General features: G+C 33.0%; 3 protein-coding genes across 4 annotated transcripts; 1 reads left to right on the plus strand and 2 right to left on the minus strand.

Moving 5' to 3' along the window:
* Nucleotides 1-2,265: 2,265 nt before the first annotated feature.
* LOC125848225 (phosphatidylinositol 3,4,5-trisphosphate 3-phosphatase and protein-tyrosine-phosphatase PTEN2A-like) lies at nt 2,266-7,815 on the minus strand. Its single transcript, XM_049528054.1, has 13 exons — nt 7,530-7,815; nt 6,277-6,703; nt 5,698-5,799; nt 5,558-5,614; nt 4,930-4,995; nt 4,609-4,785; nt 4,424-4,510; nt 4,274-4,338; nt 4,125-4,201; nt 3,768-3,814; nt 3,497-3,627; nt 3,140-3,209; nt 2,266-2,976 (listed from the first exon to the last, which is right to left on the minus strand). Exons 2-13 carry the CDS (start codon nt 6,700-6,702, stop codon nt 2,473-2,475), a joined length of 1,809 nt encoding a protein of 602 aa, XP_049384011.1. The 5' UTR covers nt 6,703; nt 7,530-7,815; the 3' UTR covers nt 2,266-2,472.
* A 4,702-nt stretch (nt 7,816-12,517) lies between these two features.
* Nucleotides 12,518-15,683, plus strand: LOC125846756 (protein RER1A-like). Of its 2 annotated transcripts, none has more exons than XM_049526345.1 (3): nt 12,518-12,953; nt 15,112-15,292; nt 15,368-15,683. In XM_049526345.1, the coding sequence occupies exons 1-3, from the start codon at nt 12,589-12,591 to the stop codon at nt 15,455-15,457; spliced, it is 636 nt and encodes a 211-aa protein (XP_049382302.1). In that variant the 5' UTR covers nt 12,518-12,588; the 3' UTR covers nt 15,458-15,683. The 2 variants fall into 2 exon arrangements, with proteins under 2 accessions (XP_049382302.1, XP_049382303.1); XM_049526346.1 differs by having other exon boundaries at nt 15,404-15,683.
* Nucleotides 15,684-15,833: 150 nt separating this feature from the next.
* On the minus strand, nt 15,834-18,062 carry LOC125846754 (UPF0481 protein At3g47200). The gene is made up of 2 exons (XM_049526340.1): nt 16,950-18,062; nt 15,834-16,818 (listed from the first exon to the last, which is right to left on the minus strand). The coding sequence occupies exons 1-2, from the start codon at nt 17,927-17,929 to the stop codon at nt 16,170-16,172; spliced, it is 1,629 nt and encodes a 542-aa protein (XP_049382297.1). The 5' UTR covers nt 17,930-18,062; the 3' UTR covers nt 15,834-16,169.
* Nucleotides 18,063-18,097: the final 35 nt, after the last annotated feature.

The raw sequence follows: 18,097 nt of genomic DNA on the forward strand, positions 1-18,097 counted from the left end.
ATAAATAAAATGATAATTTTATTATATTCACCCCTATTAAGTATAAGTCATCAAAACATTGGCAAATGAATAGTACTAAGTAATAGCAATGGTAAAATAAACACAAAATAGTAAATTATTTCTTGATTTCCTTTTCTAAACTAGACAAATAAAGTTCGACAACTATTTTTAATATACTAGACAAGTGATGATAGACGGAGCAGTATGCATGGATATATTCTTTAATCTTGTGATCTTAAACCTATCACGGTATGAAATAAGATTGTAGAAAAATTCAGAATATAAATGAATGTTATATGTGCCATCAGATGATGTTGGAGAGTGCTCGGAATCTATTTTTGCACTGTAAAGTAGAAGTTGGCATATGAAGTATGTTCTTATCAGTCTTTGGAATTGTCTGGGTCATGCCAAATACCATTAAAGAAGCCTATGAGAGCTGGTGTTTGTGGAGAGTTGGGAACCCATCAAAAAGGTGTATGGGGCCTGTTACTATCTTTTGGTTCATTTGGAATGAAAGGAATAGTAGATGTTTTGATGAGATTTCAATTCCTAACAACATTCTTAAATCCAACTCCTTGGTCTTTTTATATAGTTGGTTTAGCCAGGCCCCTGTAATCACTGTTGATCTTTTTTCGGAGGACTATGTCTGTTTTTTAGTTATTTAGTAAATTCTTGTACAGGAGCAAAACCCCATCTTTTGCTGTAATTTTTTGCCTTATATCTTCTTGATACCTTCGAATGAATTATCCTTACATCATTAAAAAAAAACATGTCACGTGAAATTTTAAATTAAGAAAGGAAATAATCATTTTGTAAAAATGAATTAAAAAGGAAAGTAGGTTAAACAAATTATATATTTTTAAAGAGGTATGTCAAGTTAAACATGAATAATGTAAAGATGGACGAAGCGAGTAACGTATTGCTGGTCTTGGTATAAAATTAAGTGCTTAATGTACAAAGCACGTAGTTTAGTAGTTATTGAAATAGATTGAGAATCTTGAGTGTTCAATCAATAAAGTGGATTGAGAATCATAAACTTAGTGGTCAATTGAGAATCATAAGCTTAGTGATGTGAATTGAGAATCATAAGGCGGTGAAAATTTGATAAAGTTATGGCTTCATTGGAGGTTTGAGGATAAAGATTTATGAGGTACGTCAGTAGAATTGTCCAATTATGAACTCTGACTCTCTAAGGATGTGTTGGTTAACTATATTTATGCCATCTTTCCCTATTCGGTGTTTGATGATGTTTATCATCTTATACATTTGCTCCACGGAAGAAGCGTGTCCAACTTTTTAAACCAATTTTGTTTTTCTTAGTTCTTTGCGTGTTGGCTTGTTGATTGTTTATAATAGGTTAAATAAAAATGAGTAAAATAATTGATCTCTTCATATTTAACATGAATAAAAAGTAGGTACATAAATTATCAGGTGAAAACGCAAATTAAAAGTCAAAATAAGCTTAGATTTACGTATATAAAAACTCGTGAAAATTCCATGTATGATTCTTACGGTTAATTTCACATTCTAACTAGGAGACTAGGAATCTGGGAAGGGATCAAATTTCAAATTAGGTTTAATTATTTGCCTAAGTTTTGATTTTAAAAAACTAGGTAATGCAAAGGCTGTTTTTCAACAGAAGGATTAGTAGTCAAAGTAGTTTAAACAATCTGCAAACTGAAGATATTTAATTACTACAAAGATAAATTAGCAAATTTAAGTGTGTTGACTGCCAACAAACATTCTGTCATTTATGGGATTGACTGAGTTATTAAATGGATTATCAAGTTTGAATCATTAGCTCGATAAAGAAAGAGTCTAAATAATGCGTCTGTACTGACCAAGTATTGTCTTACCTCTTTTTCTTATATGGCTCTCCTGTCTCTATATTTAACAGTGTTTAAGGAAACTTCTAATATTGTACCATTAGTCCAAAGAGAAACTTCCTATAAGTGCAAATAGAAACTTCCTTTGTTTTTGAATACAAGAGCAAATAGAAACTTCCTTGTAATTAATTTGCACCTTTTAACTTATTTGCAACTTCTCGTAGTATTAGCATATTCATGTAGTCTTTGATTTTTTTATCTGATATCATCTGTGGTTTACAATGTTTAGGTGACTGCTCCTTGGTTACTTTATGCATTGCTTTGCTATTAGTTGTCATGTTTTTCTTTTTATTAGTAATATTTTGATTTGCTTGAGCCGAAGGTCACAGAGAAGTTCTGCATTTCAAAGTTCCAGAATCAGCAATAGACAAATTAAACATTTTAAGAACTTGAAGTCATACAAGATGTTTGATTAGTTCAGAATTTTGTGTATTCATAAGATGGCCCCTGATGATTATTCTGAACATCTTAAAGCAATATAAGATAGTTTCAAGGTAAAGAAAACCTCAAGAATTCTCCAACTCGTACAAAATAACTACCACTACTCTTATGAGAAAAGAGACAAAGATCAAATACATTTTATGGCTTATTCACTTTCATAGTCTTCATCATCTCCAAAACTAAACACAGATGCATCTGCTGCAATGGCTTTAATATCACTTGAGCCGAGATTGGGAATAGCAGCTCTCTCAACTGTTCCGCTCTTGTTCTCGCTTGCGCCATTTTTAGGATCGCTGTTTCTAAGTGAAAGTTGTTCAGTATTATGAGTTAGATTGGTAATCTGCTCCTTCTGGGAGCTAGAATCAACACCTGCAGCAGCAGTTTGTGAAGCTCTTGTCTGACTTCTTGTACTCGAAGGTGTACCTTCCTCCCCTTCACTATCTGAAAATACATCATCACCACGATTTTGGCCCCCGGACACCTTGTTCTTGTTCAAATTAGCTTTGGTTCCTTCACTCGATGAAGAAACGTTTCCTTGTCTCAGGTCCTTTCCTTTGGAAGCACCATCAGCCTTGGGCTTTACTGGAACACTTCCATCATAATCCACCATCACAATCTCAACTTTGAATCCTGGAGATGGTAGTTTCCTCTGAAAGATGTTTATAGATTGCGAAAGAAGAGACAAATTCATTTAGAAACTAGCTGAAATTAAAATGCTATATCCATGGGAACAAATAATAGATATTCAGAAAGGATAAAGCCAAAACCCTTAATAATAACAAAGTACTACAAATGAGAAGCATATCAATTACCTTGTCAAAGCCATCCAATTCTGAGACATCTAAAATCAGTCTGTTTTCCATCATTGACGTGTTTAACCAGCTGTAATGGAAAAAGGGATGAAATTCTTATGTGCCCAAAAAACTATTCATCTAACATCTTCTCATGCGGTCCTCTTCTCACACGGAGTTGCTATGGGTAGCGCTAGAACAGAATGCTTCATTATTGATTAGTCTGAGAAGTTTCTCAATCCCCACCCCCACCCCTCCCAACCCCCTCTTATTTTCTTTTGTACGTGTCCCTACTTTTAAATTACGATAAAAATAGATCATTCAATGGCATGTACACATATATGAAATACTGAAAAGAACCAAGAATCAATTGCAAACCAATAGAAATCTCCTTGGTGATCATGAAAATAGATCTTGAAGTCGCCTGCCAACTCAGTTAGACCAGGTTCACCTGGTAGAGCAAAAACCATAATTCCTTTTCTTTGTGTTCGTATCCAAAAATCTTCAGGCTGCAATAACAATGGTACAACAATTAAATATGATATATCACGAAGGGACAAAACTTTGAAACTAAATATGGCTTTTAAAACAAATGTAAGCACAGGAAACAATTAAGCAAGCTCGATACAAAGAGACTGAACTAATTTACCATAAGGTCCTTAGTCTTTGGATGCTTTTTTGTTGAGAATAGGATGCCTGCAGAAAGTACAACGTAAATATTGTGCTGGATTGAGTTATCTTTGCAAACTGACGGAATAAAATGCATCCTACTTAGTAGAGGCATCACTAAAAATATTCAAATCAGTGCTCATTTTCTCCGGTACGGGCTCGTGTGAGATATCAAATTACACTGTACTATAACTATGTGATAACTAGTTTTATCATATCTGTGTCCCAGGAATATTACCTAGTGTTGCGTAAGAAAAGATATGTCTAATCAATCCATTATCTATAATAGGATAATAGATGGATATTATTTTGCCAATATTGTGTGCACAAAACCTACCACTGTGGCTAGATATAGTAATTGAAGGCCTTATCCAGGATGAACACTTGTGGAATCGAAATCCTCTCAGCATGCACCTGCAACATGAACTACTTAATTACCTCTTGAAGATCAGATCAAGAATTAATTATAGTAAACAAGAAATGTACCTACGTCCTGGCGGAGCTTCACCACCAAATTGAGTCAAGATGCGCTCGAAATATTTTACATACCTCTAGGAAAAGCAGAAAAGTCATTAGCTAGATCAAATGAAATAAATCACTGTATAGCAATATGTTTCATTGGAGGTGTTGACTAACAATCTGACTTGGAAGAATAAGAGCCTTCCCATCTATGCATCTTTTTTGGTTATAATAGTTGATGCATTCCTCAGCTGTTGGGAAAAACTGAATAGCAAAAAAGGGTAAAACAAAAAGTGTGAATGAGAGAAACTAGGCAAAAGTTTCAGACCACAAGCTAGTAATTTCCATGAAATAGGTCTCACCTTCAAGAACAAAAGGAGGCTACAAATCATAAGTCCTGTCCTTGCCATTCCAGCTTTACAGTGTACAACTACCACATTTAGAATGTCCTCCTTCAACCATGAATATGCACTTAGGCAGAACAGTTTAATAAGATGAATTGGCGGGCAGTTGTGGTCATCAAATGGGAAAGATGCAACCTGTTCATATTCAACAAAAATCATTTAATTGAAGATGTAAGAATACCACAGTTTCTTTGATAAAATAGCAAACACTATCTAGTTATCCACCAAACCTCAATATTCGACGGAATCAAAATAAAATTTACAGGAAGAAATTTTCACCTTTCCTCCAAATAATGATGCATCATACAATCTCTCTGAACAAAGATTGTAAACTTTGTATTTTCCCTGCATTCCAAGAGATAAGGAGATGCAGTAAGAGATAAATCAATGAAAACAATACAATTGAATCAGAAAGCCCCCCCTTCCCTGGGCCCCCCCATGTCTTGCTTAAACCTGTAGAATGAATAAAAGAGAATTTCTCTTTCCATCTCACACTTTCCTCTAAAAAAAGAATACCTACATATTACTTTTCAGCCACAAGAGAAAACACAGAGCTGTTTTAGTCTTTGGGACACATTGATAGCAACACTCAAATGCCACTGCAGTTCTCTTATTAGAAAGCTTCCTTTATATACTACTATACAAAAAGCAAATACAACTTAAGAATGAAAAATTCTGAATCTTAACATCCCTCAAAAACTACCAGAAATTGTTCTAACAGAAGTTGATAACTAAAGATCCAAAAAAATATAATGATGAGAAGCCATTTTTACAGCAACATTGGAACATTCACTACCCTGAGAAACTATAGCTATGGTATTTCAAGAAGCACTATTCTAGTAAAAAGTATAAGATGCACTTCAATAGAATTACTAGGGACAAAATGCGATTGAGTTTACAGAAGTACCTGATGATGAGTCTCGAAAAATTTGATCACTTCCTCCATGTGATTCCGATAGAATCCCTGTATCATCCATCTAATATGTTAGAGATGCAGGTCTGGAATAAGTGGAAAATATCCAAAAAGTAAATATGGGCAATCTTTACCTCCACATATCCAAAGAAACCAGAGCTCATGTCGCCTGCAGGGAAACCCATAGCTATGATGTTCTCGGTTATGTAAGTCATATCCAAATCAAATCCACCCTCCTGTTTTATTTAACCAGTTTACAACAATAATCAGCTAACATTGAAAAGTATTAAATTCAAAAGACACCTGCTCCAAACAAATGAAGATGAGAGGGCATCTCTCTGGATATGTATGTTACTAATTAAGATTCTGCAGCATTAGGAAACATTGCACTGCACACAAGAAGCAAGCACAAATTGTTTCCACACAGCTTGTTTGCTACTTTTGGTGGGTAAAAATAATTTAAACGTCACTCTAAAGTTTCAAGGAATGAACAAAGAAAAAGAATTTCTTGGGCTTTTATCAATATGATCATGGAGAGATTTGGAGTGATGTCTAGAGTTGCTAACTAAATGCTACTGATTTCGTATCTTATACGAGTAAGTAAAACTCTCAAGGATAATGTATAGAGTTGCAACCTAAATGGTATTGACTTCATATCTCATATGAATAAGAAAAACTTAAGACATAAGAAAAGCAGTGACATTCTCATCTACCTGGTATCTTCGCTTGTTTTGAGATACGGCATGTCGTGCCTTAACTTGCACAGCCTTCACAGCATTCAAAGATGTGTCAATTATCCCTTTAGTGATTGATTCAAATACACCTGATTGTGTGGTTGGTGAGTTGCCTCCAGCGCGGTCATTTGCCGCAGAAGCTTTTGAAGTGAATGACAAACCAAGTCCACTTGCAAAACGTGAGAAGGAAGATGTCCCAGCATCTCCAACTGTTGACCCCTGCTGCCCAGGTGCTACAGGCTGCGGAAAGTTTAAGGTTTTTGCCCAAGATGATATGGTTGATGCAGGTGTCTTAGATGTGTTCTGAGCAGAATTATTATTATGGGAAGCAATTGGCTTCGGAGCTTCAGCTTCAGAAGGTTTAGCGGAGAGTTGTGGAGATGAACTAGTGGATTCAGATTCCATTCTGGAACCAAACAGAAAAAAATAAAAGATAATCAGTCTTGAGAAGAACATCAACAAAGAATCAAATGGGTAAATAGGTGTCATCATATGGCACAGATGAAATGGAACAATGATCTCTAGTCATCAATCAATGCTAAGCTTAACCTAAAAAGTCTATTCATGCCGAGGTAAATAACAAACTGTAAACATATAACAGCAGGCTAAGTTTTAAAATTCAATATCAAATATTTGTTCCTCTCATTATTTGGATGTACATATTAATTTAAGCAAATTCAGAACAAAGAATCATTAGTCAACTTCTTTTCATCCAATAACTTTAGTTGTCCATTCACTCTGTTCATGATACCAAAACCTGTTCGAGGATAATTTTTACACTAAAGAGTCCATCAGAAGTCGAGATCAGGAAAACCAAAAGCACTTAAGAAGCAGAAAACATTGCAATATCTTAGCCTCCACTGCATTGCTTTCAAAAAACTAAAAAGCAATGCTAACCATGATTCCTTTACACATACATGAGCTAAAAAGGTTAATAACAGTGACTATAATAATAATAATGCCTCAATCCTGCACTTGCGACAGCCCTATAAGCAAAATAAAAAAGCCTAAAAGGTCAATATGGAGATTGGAGGCTAACAGTTGAACTGCCAGTGAATTACGATTGGCACCTCGCTATTGAAAAATAAACATGGATCCGAGCTTTACGAAATGAAAATGAAATCCAGTGCAAGGTGAGAATTGTGCATTGTGAATTCAGAAGAATCACGATGTGTATTGTCAAGTATAAATATAAGGAAATATAATTGAACCGGAAAATTCGGATCACTCACGGTCGGTCAATGTGACTGGAAATTGAACAGAAGTTGGTGCAAGCTCTAATTCCGTTTTCGAATTTCAAATGAATGCCAGAACTCAGCCAACGGTTTCTACATTCAAGGCGGTGCAACGGTGGTGACTGGTGGCTTCCGGCGACTTGTGCTGTTAGTTTGGACAAATTTATCCAGATCGCGATCGTAGCTGTAGTCGAAGCTCAATTAAAATACTACTATATATTTTTGATAAATGAGTTTCAGAGTTTCTTTTTTGTTAGATCTTCTTCTGGTTAATAAATGACTTATCCTCCAATTTCCTCATCCTTTTACTTTTTGCCTTTAAATTATATCTGATTTTTTTTTATACATTCAATTTTCATTATAAATTTATCACGAATGACATTAATCTACGTGCAATTAAAATTATAACTTCTCTATTTTTCTTTTATTAAAAAATTATGTTATTACAAAATAAAACATTTCTCGTGTGAGTGAAAAACACTTATATAACATATTGAAAGAAAAAACATCATTCAAGACTTCAAGTAAAAATGCCTATATAAAATTTATGAACACTGTTTTATACCAATATCATATACTTTCAAAGAAAAAGAAATAGCAAGTGTATACTAAATTAACAAACCGTATTGATGTGTCATTTATATAGTTTATCATTTTAATGAAAAAAATATATTGTTGTATACTTTTAAAATTTAATTTATTACTAGCGCGGTTGACTTTTACTTGTCGCTTATTCTTAAAATGAAGAAAAATTTTATTTTTACTTGTCATTTCTGACATATCAAGAAAAAACAATAATTTTTTTTTTATGTTTTATCCTCAACATTAAATACTTATTTTTCAAGACATTGTTTAACATGAAATAATTTGGTAAAATACTTATATTATCAATTATTTTCTTAATGAATGTGTCAAATCAAACAGTTACTATTAAGTGAATGAAGTGCTACTAATCACATTTAATTGGTATGGCTTGATCCGGGGGGCTCAATCCTAAAGCAACTAAAACATGATTTCAGGCCTCAAAATTATTCATTATATATATATATATATATATATATATATATATATATATATATATGTTACACATAAGTGTTCGTGTTAGTATGGACCTAATATTTGTTATTATTTGGGTTCATTTTATGTGACATTGATAAAATTTAGAGAGTCGATTAAATTTTAATATGATTTTTAAATATTTTATGTTGTCAATTATTATAATTTATAGTACTTTTTACGTAATTTTTAAATAATATATGTTATTTCTCTTTTTCCGATATGTAGCACATATAGAATTTCGAGTGTCAATCAAATGTTGTTAATTATTGAGATATACAATACTTTTTACGTAGTTTTCAAATTAAATAATACATGTTACTGCTTTTGTCCTGTTTTATGTGACACGGATAGATTAATTTTATGAATCAATTGAATTTTTTATATGTTTTTTTAAAAAATATTTTAAGTTGTCAATTATCGTGATTTATAGTATTTTTTACGCAATATATATATAAGACAAACAAATTAAAACAGAAGAAAATATATATGTATGTGTGTGTATGTAGGTGTGGAACCACACAGGTGATGCAGACATGTTGACCATCACCTGTGTGGTTATCCACGCTCATATATATTAGAAATGGATATATATATTTACTAATCATTATGCACATTTTTTCAAAGTCTTACTACCTTTTAAAAATACGATCAATTTAATTATGATTGATCGTTGTAGACAATTAAATTTGTAGATACTTTCTACTTCTTAGTTTATTCAATTAACTTTGATTTGAAACACTTGTGTTTTTAATGTTGACTTTATAATATTTTCTTTAATTTTATGAGTGTTTTTTTTTTAATATTTATAGCTCAAACTAATTAGATTATCAAAAGATTAAATTTATATAAATATTTATATTAATTTTGAACACCTTTTAAAGTGTAACAATCGATCTCCTATTGATGATTTATACCAATTTTTGTAATTGAATATAGGATGTTATATACGTAAAAATGACAGTCTAATTGGCATACTCAATCAAGTGCATTCTTAAATCTATTTTAAAAAATTTCCATTAGTTCTAGAATAATTTAAATAGTTTATGTAACAATTGACTTATTAAAAATAAATTAAAAAATCCCTAAGATCTAAACAGTTGTAATATTGTATAACCTAGAATAATTTATATATGCTCATTGCAAAAGATTACATGAATTCTAATATAGTCAATTGAAACAATAAATTATTATCAAAATAAAATTAACAACCATGTATTTTAAGAAGCTATAAAAATAAATATCAAATAAAATATATAAAAATTATTAAATAAATTTGAGATTTTTTTTCTAAATTTTGGCTTTGAAGTGTTTTGAGAAAAAATAATTAGTAAATGTGATTATGCATTTGTTTGACTTTTCAACCGTCTCTAATGATATAATCATAAAATTTAGCATTATTTTTTTCGAGTCACAAAAAAAAAAGTATATCCACATATATCAAGATACTGACATTATCGTTAACGACACTTAGTTGAGTTCACAAAAGAAAAGCATACTCAATTCATATATAAAAAATGTTGACAGTATAATCAACAATACTTTTTTATCTACTAAAGATATTTTAACTACATTTGTTTTTCATTTGTTTCAATATTATCTGAACAAAATGATATCCTATTATTCGATCGTTATCTTTTTTGATTATTGGATCTACAAAATTGAATATAATTTTTTTATGTTAAGATTGTTAAAATATGTATTGCAAAATTCTGTGGATAAGTTAGTTTTCATTATAATTTTATAATGTGGATTTATTAGCTATTGAAAGAAAAAATAAGTAAAATTTTTAAGGATAACATTTTATACCAATTGACACGTAATTTAAAGAAAAATAAAAAAATTATCACAACTCATACTTCAATGCTTGTTAAAGCATTTAAAAACAGTTTGTGTTTGACTAATTCAGTTGAAAAATATTTTTGATAATCAAACTGTGTAAACTTTCTCAAAAGTGCGTTTGAGAATCAAATTACGGAAAATGACAAATATCAATGCACTTTTAATATTATGATTATTTTACAAAGAGAGATTATTTTAAATATTATTATAAAAAATAAATTAAAATGTACGTATTCAAATTTTCAATCAATAATATACCTTTTTTGGGAGGTCTGGAATGGTGAATTGATAATTTTTTTCTTTTATCTAATATTGCAAAAATATTGTTGTTATCTTTTTTTTTTCTTTCTAATTTTGCGAAATAATATATAAAATATAAAATAATAATATATAAACGTAAAATAAAATTAAAAAAAAATTATATAAAAAAATTAAATGAAGCTTAACCAAATTTATGAGATATTCTAATTAATTAATAAGAGATATATCGATAGGTATGTATATATGAAAGGGATAATTTCGTTTTGAAAAAAATAATTTTCCATTTATTCTTTTGATTTATTTTAAGAATCAGAAATTTTTAGTTCCTACCCCAACAGAAGAAAAAATATTTTTGCTTCCATTTAAAACTAATTTTTATTAATTTGTCAAACACTTTAGTTTTCAAAAATATATCTTTTTTCAAAATAAATACTTTTAACCTCCGAATAACAAATGTGAAATAAGCTCTAAGTTTTGTACAAGTAGGTAGGAGTGTTTGAGGTTTGATTTGGATCAGTTATTAGTTAAAACCAAAACTAAATCAATCTAGTCGGTTCTAAAGTTTCTAAAACCAAACCAAATCAAATGAAAAGAAAAAAAAACACCGATTTGATTATTGTCGGTTTGGTTCGATTTGAAAGTAATAAATTTTTTGAGTACATACGTATCTCGATAGATACATACACAACAATCCACAGGAAAGCTAGTTACTGTGGGTTCAATTAAGCAATGCTTGTGTTATTATTACACGAACAAAGCAATTCAATTAAGAAAAAATGTGACTATCTTATGTGAGGTAGAGTAGGTAAAGACTAAAGTAATGGATTTTGATGAATTTGGACTTAAGGTTGTAACAGCTAAAATTTAAGTTTTGAGCTTGAAAAAATGGTAAAATTAAAGACTGAAGCTGATTAAAATTTAACAAAACATTTATATTTTATTTATGAATAATATATATATATAATTTTTTTTATAAGATTTATATATCTAGTTTCTCGGTTCGATTTAGTTATTTTTACGGTTGTTTTTTAGTAAAATCAAAATCAAATCAAATAGTATCGATTTTCAAAATTTATAACCAAATCAAATCAAATATCATTTATTAACTAATTCGATTCAAATTACGATTCGATTTAATTTTTTTAATAATAACCATGAACAACTCTATCAATAGGTAACATATATCTAAACAACATAATCCTACCACTCAAACTCTACTGACGAAATCTCCTACTAATTCTTTTGTATTTTATTATTGTGTTCTACACAAGTTCAAATCTTTGCAACTTCAATTAGTGTAAGTTTGGTTCAATCAGCCAAATTTCTTTTCTCACTTTATTTTCTCCGCTTACTCCGAAATATAATTTAAAACATTTACTATATATATATGCACAATTTATTTTAACTATATACAAAAAATCTAATTTTTTATTAAAGAAATTTGAATAAACCTCTCTGTCCTTATTAGCTCTGCACCAATTACATTAAAAGAAGAGTAGAATTTTTTCATACATACAGTCAAGCAACAAGCGATATGGTATGTGTCATTTTTATGTAGTTTACTATCATTTTGATTAGGCTTTTTTATAATAAAAATATATACTCTTTGTCTCAGCTTATGTGATATAATTTAGATTTTGAGAATTAAATAATTGATAATTAAAAATATTTAAGAGATATATAAAATAAACTTACAAATTAAAATAGATTCGTTTGAATTTTGAAAATAAAAAATTACCACATAAATTGAGACGAATAGTGTACTATGTGTTTTTAAAATTAATTTATAATTTATACTCGATCATAATTATTTTTTGTTCACTTAGCTGTGGGTTACAGAAGTATTTTCAAAATTGAAACAACCCTGCCGTACTTGAAAGAAACACTCTCTAACTCTATGGATATTAACACGACCGGCGCCGGTGCCGGCGATGTTACTCCATCCGGTGCTTTTTGCCAGTGGACTTCATCTGCTTCTCTCTCGTTCCAGCACTTTCTGGATAAAACGACGCCGTATTTATTATACCGCTGGATTGCGTTTTTCTTCATCGCTGTCCTGTATGTCGTGCGAGTGTATCTGGTGGAAGGATTCTACGTTATCTCCTATGCCCTGGGAATCTATCTTCTTAACCTCCTCATCGGCTTCCTGTCGCCGCAAGTTGACCCGGAGTTACAGGATTTATCTGATGGCCCGACTCTGCCGACCCGAGAAACCGACGAATTCCGCCCCTTTGTTCGTCGCCTTCCTGAATTCAAATTCTGGTATGTTTTGTGTCAATTCCTTTGCTTCGTATATTTTGCAGCTTCTGTCATCTTAATTTCTAAGTTCTATATCGCCGATCAGAGACTAACCCTTGAATTATAGTTCCGCGCGTTGTACCTTCTGTTTGATTTGAAAATATATACCATTTGTAGCAGAGAGACGGGAGAATTGAAATGGTTAATTATGATTTAGAACTCCTGCTCAAGTAGATTATACTGAAAATAGCAGTCAATCAGCAAATCTTTTAGTATTGTACCTCGTCATATTTAAGTTTGAATCAAAATTCCTTTTTTCTTTATCTTTGATCTAGGAGCAAGTGTTTAAGGTTCCCATTGATTTCTTTTTCTTTAAGTTAAACCTGCAACGGCTTAGCTAGAAAATTGAGGTTGAGACTTTTGATGGTTAACATGTGCTGTATAGAGACGGCAGATTTTAATCATTGGGTTAAAAAAAAGAAGTTTCTTTGATGTTGAGTCTAGTACTGCAGATGTTGATTATGGTGTATGCATTTTTGTTAGTGAAAGATTTGATGTTGTACGTGAGATTGCCAATTTCCTGTGATCCTGCTCAGTGCTCTGTAGTAAGTTTTGGTTCCGAACATGGTTCTTTCCAACTGTCAATGGCTATTATGTATCTTGAGCTAGATATAGACAGCAAGACTAATGTGATTCACAAAAATTGTTTGCAATGAAGTGTGACAGATATTCTTTTGAATAAGGTAACATTTTATAACTAGAGAAATACACCAAGAGTGAGAGATATGGTGTGAAAGCTTTTGCCTTAGGTCACGAAAGCAGTTAAAATCTTGTCTTAAGATTCATTATCAAGACGACTGAAGCTGGAGCCAAGAGAAGCTGATCCTTCCCATCTCTGTCTCTCTCTTCAACACATTAGTGTGTGTGTCTAAGTGCAGAATTTTAAGCAAATTAGAACTGCCCCCACCCCCTGCCCCCACACATGAGAAAAAAAATATGTTATACCTTATGCATGGATGAATTAATAAATGTATATGTAGTGAAGCATCACTGTAAAAGGGAAAAGGTCAGGCAGAAAAATGAGCGACCGGGCATTGCTTCGATATTCATATAGTCAGTGATTATGTGAATTTGGGAACCATGGTCTTGTCTCTTTAAGAATATATCTATTTTTATGAATAAACCCGATAATTTGCAAATGTCAATTTATTCATTAGTCTTGATAATATATTTCCCTGTTCACTAATAAATCGACTAATTAAACTCATGTTTCTATAATTGACTTGATCATCACATATTTCTTGTGTTTGGACTATGATGTTCATGTAGGAGTTAACGTAGTATGGATACTTGGCATGCATGATCCAAGCTGATGTCCCTTCTGTTCTTAACTCAATGGGTGTTTGTCCTCTTGGTGGCACCGTCAGTAGTAGAAAATGCTTCCTCTGACAGCTGTTGAAATTTCTAGCTAACCATAGGAGCAATTGATTAAAACTCCAGATGTATAGCTTGCTTTCTAAGTGTAATTTATACTTCCTTTCATAGAGAGTTAAACATTCTGCTGGTAGAGTGGTGATAGTGTGATAAGGTTCAAATTAAACAAGGATGTCACAAGGCTTCATAAAAGTATAAGACCAAAATGGTGCTGCTGCTCAAGTATTAGATACTATAATAGACACGGGCATGTATGCGGGTGCATGCCTCTTGATTGTGATGTCACATATTTAGCATTCTTAATATGCATGCCTCTTGATAGTGATGTCGCATATTTAGCATTCTTGTATATTGGCTAAAAATGGAGAGGATATTTTCTCCCTTCGCACACTCTTTAGACTGGAGTTGCGGAATGATTTGAACTGTCTTGACTGACTTTTGTTGTTGTTGTAAACCCCCAAAGAGGATGCTCCTAGAGAAATACTGTGTATCTCTTATGTTTCAATGGGTATTATAGTGTTTGCTTGCCACCCAAAAAATCAATAGATGCAGTCCCTTGTTTTGTTTTTGTGTTTATTTTTCTGTCAACTGTCATGTTCTAATTTGAGTCACGATATTTTTTCAGTTAGCCCTGCCCTTTGTCATGTATGTCAAAATTAATTCCTTGTGCCAGAACCTATATAAGCAGTGTGTCTAATTTCTCAACCATTTCTTTGGGCATTGATTTTTTCTGTTTTTCTGTGTGAAGGTACTCAATTACCAAGGCGTTCTGCATTGCATTTGTGTTAACATTTTTCAGTGTATTGGATGTGCCTGTCTTTTGGCCGATTCTCGTTTTCTACTGGGTTGTGCTGTTCACACTTACAATGAGAAGACAAATACGACACATGTTGAAATATAAATATCTGCCATTCTCTTTTGGGAAGCAGGTAATTTTAAACCTTGCATATCTAAGTAAATTTCTCTTTACTTCTTTGTTCACATGACATCCCTTTGTGACTAAGAATTGTGTTTCATCCCAATTTCCTTCTCTCTTTCAGCGGTATGATGGAAAGAAAGCAGCTTCATCAGAAAGTGAAGATCTTCTCCCGTAGACTGAAACGTCTGCGGCAGCTGTTTATTCTATGAAATTTACACCAAGCTGCTGTAAATTGTCCTTTCTTTTCTGCTTCAATAGCCATAGATTTCTAGGATGCTACTGGAACTGGAAGAAACTCTCGGGAGAATTAGTATCAACGTTATGGTTACATCTTTGTCTCTCGGGGCATATTTCATAGTGTAATGATATCTTTGTTTTCCATTTGCTCAGCTTTCAGAAAATTATGCTTTATAAGTGTACCCTGATGTCATATAGTACCCTTTACTTAGTTTTCTACCTCAAGTAAAGAAGCTTGCCAGTGCTCTTATTAGTAATTTGCTGGCTTCTACTATGCCTGAAGCCTCTCTTTGGGGTAAATAAAGAGTTGAATGTAGTTGGTAAACAATAATTAGTGAGATCAACAATGTTCCACATGTAATTTCTTTGAAAAATTCAGTTTGACATATCATTTGAGCATTCTTCACAATTACAAGTGCGTATCAACTTGTATTTTGAGCACGGTCTACCGAAGACCGTGCCAAAAAAAATGAGAAAGAAAAAGAACTCTCCTGGCTTTCCATCGACCAGTCGATGTAAAAGCACCAAAAAAAGGAAATAATAATTCAAATGCCGGTGTAGCTAGGCGGTTGTCGCCCAGCATCTTGGCACAATGTATATTGACTATTGTTTACGAATTGTGAAAATCAATCTGGAGAATTGAGTGAAAACTATTGAGGTGGTCTGTAGTAGCCATAGACTCCATAAAACGTTTGTGCAAAGGTGAAGAGTATCAAAATAACAGCAGCAGCAAAGGAGATGATTGCCCATGGGTTGTTGAAATACTTATGCCTTAAAGTAGCACGCCAAGCATTCCACCTGTGGTCGTAGTACCGGTTAATTTGCTGGGATAACTGTGAAAGGTAACTGTCATTGACGTCAAAAACAACCTCTTGACAAAGCCGATTGAAAAGGTCAGCAACTTCAGCATCATTGCCAAGCCAATGCTCAATTATTCCACAGTAATGGAGGTACTTAACATCCTCTGGCGAATCGATCAAGTTGTCCAAGAAAATTACGTACGAAGTTATGTCATTGGTGCAGTCAAGATGGCACTGCTCAAAAGCAATCAGGTTGAGGAAAAGTGACTTTGTACCATCATGAATTAAAAGCCGAGGCATTTTGAGGATTCCATTCTTAAATTTTACATCCCAGAACCTATCAGTCTTCCTTTTCTTGAACTTAACCCCAGCTTCTTTCAGCTCTGAAACACTATGAATCATTTGCTGCCTGCGTTTGTCTGCCACCCGACTCGAATGTGACCAACGCTTGATCCACGTCCTAGGTGTTGGCTTAGGCCCTGTCTGCAAAAGGCTCCTCCTGAAAATAGAGATGACAAAATTAGCTCACTTTTTTTTATCAACCAGTCCAACTAGTTTCGAATCCACCCAAATAAACTGGGAAGGGTCGAGTCATGAGCCGTTTATTGATTTAACCCATTTTGACTGTACCTGAAAACATCGAGGCAATGAAGTCCAGCAAGGTCCGCCAATGGATCAAAAGCAGCAGAACGTCCCATTGATGACTCCAATTTGGTCAAGTCACTCTTCGTCAATGGCTCATCAGTTGGCATCAATGGATCAAAAAACCTCAGAGCTAACCTAGCTACAATACCTTTCTCATCAGGCATATCAGATTGAATCCCATACAATCGATCAAGGATAAATAACGGAATTTGATTCTCAATCATGATCATATCTCTCTGAATCGAATGCATCGATCCCCTCATTGCGAAAATCGGGTCGTTCCTCGCATAACCAAGATGCTTGAATCCACCAGCAACACCACGAAACAGCTCGAGAACGAAGCAGCTATCCAGAACCATCATTTCAACAAACTCATTGCTGTTCATTGCAATTGTCCCTTCATAACAGGCGCGTGCTTTCTCTTCGAGCTCACTCACAGCATCAATATACATTTTAATTTCCTGATCTGTCCGCTTAAGGATTTGGAGAACAGCTCGCCATTTATGGCGATCCATATTCCGGAGGCGCTTTCTGCCATGGTGATAAGGACCTAAAGAGACAATTTGAGGTATGTAAGCTTTATCATCATCTCTTCTTAGGCTTAAAGGGACTCTGTAAATAGAAAGTTTAGCCCATGATCCAGCATCATTATCTTGCTTAGCTTGTTCTAATTTGTCCTTAATGCTAATTACCCATTCGGATTCTGGTGTTTTTGGACCTTCCTCTACATTATGAACATTTTCCTCGAGGGTAATTTTCAAAGAATCAACTGGGTGATACTCTTCTTTTTGCAACAGTTGTCGTTGTTGTTGCAGGGGAAATTCTGGAAAACTAATGGATCTGCTGGTGGTTGGAGTAGGAGTAGGAGTAGTAGGAGTATTTTGAAGTCCAGCATCAACAGTTTCTTTGAGCTTGAGGGTAATGAGGTACCAACTCAAAAGATCTTTGTTGAATACAGCAACCATTTTTTTTTACTTGTTTTCTACTTTTCTTCAAAAGAATGGAATTTGGGTCATTCTATTAAAGCAAGAAAAATGTTTTGCTTTTAGGTAGACTTTAGCTTACAAGCAAGTCGTCGCTTACACTACAATGTAAAAAAGAAGAAATGATTGTAGATGTTGAAGTTGAACTAA

This window comes from Solanum stenotomum, chromosome 12 (genome assembly GCF_019186545.1).
Source record: "Solanum stenotomum isolate F172 chromosome 12, ASM1918654v1, whole genome shotgun sequence".
NCBI lineage: Eukaryota > Viridiplantae > Streptophyta > Magnoliopsida > Solanales > Solanaceae > Solanum > Solanum stenotomum.